Below are 2,982 nucleotides of genomic sequence, written 5' to 3' on the forward strand. Positions count from 1 at the left end.
CCCACCAGCCTCGGTATATGTGGCTGGTGCCATAACCACTGTACTACGGGCACCAAGTTTCAAGCGATCCTCTTGCCTCACTTTTTCTATTTTTGGTAGAGACGGGATCTTGCTTTTGCTCAGGCTAGTCTCAAACTTGTGAGCTCAGCTGCGCCTATAGCTCAGTAGGTAGGGTGCCGGCCATATACACTGAAGCTGGTGGGCTCAAACCCAGCCTGGGCCATCTAAAACAACAATGACAACTGCAACAAAAAAATCAGGCGGGCATTGTGTCAGGCACCTGTAGTCCCAGCTATTTGGGCGGCTGGGAAGTATGAGAATTGCTTAACCCCAGGAGTCTGGTCTCAGGTTGCTGTGAGGTATGATGCCATGTCATTCTATCTAGGGTGACACATTGAGACTGTCTCAAAAAAAAAAAACAAAACAACTTGTGAGTTCAAGTAGTCCACCTGCCTCAACCTCCCAGTGCTAGGATTACAGGCATGAGTCACCATGCTCTGGCCAGCCCCTGGGGTCTTTGGAATAGTAAATGGCCCCTCTCTTTCTGAGGGTGGTGAGGAAATGGATAGAATTGTCTAAGGCCATGAAAGTAGTAGCTGTCAAGTAATAATGGAGACATGGCTGCTGGCTATGAATATAATTTGTGTGTGTATGGGGGGAACTGCCTAACTGGGTCTGAATTTAATTTGTCTTTCATATTCTGAATGAATATTCTCTTTCCAGCTCCGAAAAGGCACCAAGTCTCCCAGTCCTTATGCTACTCTCATTGTGGGAGATACTTCTCATAAAACCAAGGTACTGGCATGGGACTGGGAGGAGGCAAAACCTAAACAAACAGAAAAGTATTAGCAAATTCTTCAGGGTTAAGAATGGGAGGGATGCTGGGCACAGTGGCTCATGACTATAGTCTCAGCTACTTGTCAGGCTGAGGCAGGAGGATCACTTAAGCCCAGGAGTCCAACATCAGCCTGAGTGATATAGTGAGACCCCATCCCAGGGTCTCAAGGTATGTGTGTGGAGAGGGGGATGAGAGGGATATGAGTAGACAGTATAAATCACTGATGGTAACACCTTTTCTCCATCAGACTATGTCCCAAACTTCAGCCCCTGTCTGGGATGAGAGTGCCTCCTTTCTCATCAGGAAACCACACACCGAGAGCCTGGAGTTGCAGGTACTGTAAACTTCATACTTCAAATGTTTAGCAGATTCTGGGCCAGGCACTGAACCAGGCATAGAGCATTCAAAATAAAAAAAAAAAAAGATCATGTTCTTACATTTATGGAGCTCACACTGTTTTGAGAGAAAAGTAATTAGAGGCTTGGCGCTTGTGGCTCAGGCGGCTAAGGCGCCAGCCACATACACCTAAGGTGGCGGGTTCGAATCCTCAGCCCGGGCCCGCCAAACAACAATGATGGCTGCAACCAAAAAATGGCCAGGCGTTGTGGTGGGCGCCTGTGGTCCCAGTTGCTTGGGAGGCTGAGGCAGGAGACTCACTTGAGCCCAGGAGTTGGAGGTTGCTGTGAGCTGTGATGCCATGGCACTCTACCCAGGGGGACAGCTTGAGGCTCTGTCTTAAAAAAAAAAAGAAAAGTAATTAGATAATACTTGCAGAATAATTGAGGTAAAGGCTCAGTGTCTGTGGTTCAAGTGGCTAAGGTGCCAGCCACATACACCTGAGCTGGCAGATTCCAATCCAGCCTGGGCCCGCCAAACAACAGTGATGGCTGCAACCAAAAAATAGCCCGGCATTGTGGCAGACGCCTGTAGTTCCAGCTACTTGGGAGGTGGAGGCTGGAGAATTGCTTGAGCCCAGGAGTTGGAGGTTGCTGTGAGCTGTGATGCCATGGCACTCTACCCAGGGGGACAGCTTAAGGTTCTGTCTCAAAAATAAATAAATAAAATAACTGAGGTAAAAATCGTTGTGGAGAACAAAAGAGGGTTCTAACAAACTGGAGAAAAAGTGAAGATAGAAAGTAAGGCATTTTTTTTTTATTTGCATTTTTTTACTTTTTATTTTCTTTTTTGCAGTTTTTGGCAGGGGCTGGGTTTGAACCTGCCACCTATGGTATATGGGGCTGGTGCTCTAGTCTTTGAGCCACAGGTGCTGCCCCTAAAGTAAGGCATTTCTAAATGACTCCTGAACTTAAGGATAGTAAGGGTGGCCCCAGAAAAGACGGAACAGGAAATCTCTAAGCTGATAAAAGATCAGAGGAGAGAGAAGGCAATTTTCTTACATATTAGAGAGGCAGCCAGGAAGAGTAATATACCCAGGTTTGTCTTTTAGCAAGATCACGCTGATGTCAAGGTAAAGAATAGACAGGAAGGATCAGCCAGGAGGCAGGGAGATCTGTGAAGTGAATATTAGAGTAACCAAACAAGAAATGACAAAGGGCTGATGGGATTTGGAGGCTGATCTGACATGGAGGAGAGGAGGAACAAGAAATGGCCTAGATGATAACTCTAGGGCGTTTGGCATAAGGTGGTATGGATGCAATACAGGGAGTGCAGAGAGAGAATTTTCGAATTTGTGATCTTTCAGCGACATCCATGAGGAGACATCCAGAAGGTACATCTATTGCCCACGTGGCGTTTTTCCTTCTTTTGTTGGAACACAATGTGCTCTTATGGAGAGGATAAACGGAAAGTACTAGAGGAGTGCTGATTTCTTCTTATGGAATGAAGAGCCTAGAAATTGCTTCTAAGCTGGGTTTGGAGGCTAAGGTAGGACTACTTGAGGCCAGGAGTTCAAGACCAGCCTGGATAATAGTGAGGCTCTGGGCCCGGCACCTGTAGCTCAAGTGGCTAAGGTGCCAGCCACATACACCTAAGGTGGCAGGTTCAAATCCAGCCCGGGCCCGCCAAACAATGATGGCTGCAACCAAAAAAATAGCCGGGCATTGGGGCAGGCGCCTGTGGTCCCAGCTACTTGGGAGGCTGAGGCAGGAGACTCGCTTGAGCCCAGGAGTTGGAGGTTGCTGTGA

General features: G+C 47.5%; 1 protein-coding gene across 1 annotated transcript in view; it reads left to right on the top strand.

The window, feature by feature from the left end:
• Positions 1 to 2,982, top strand: part of ESYT1 (extended synaptotagmin 1) — a 21,719-nt gene that overhangs the window by 13,731 nt on the left and 5,006 nt on the right. Inside the window, exons 22-23 of the mRNA XM_012805505.2 lie at positions 724 to 795; positions 1,086 to 1,172. Of these exons, the coding sequence (XP_012660959.1) occupies positions 724 to 795; positions 1,086 to 1,172 (159 nt within the window). The remainder of the gene's footprint in view (positions 1 to 723; positions 796 to 1,085; positions 1,173 to 2,982) is intronic.

The sequence above is a fragment of the Otolemur garnettii genome, unplaced genomic scaffold (assembly GCF_000181295.1).
Source record: "Otolemur garnettii isolate 467f Iridium unplaced genomic scaffold, OtoGar3 scaffold00043, whole genome shotgun sequence".
NCBI lineage: Eukaryota > Metazoa > Chordata > Mammalia > Primates > Galagidae > Otolemur > Otolemur garnettii.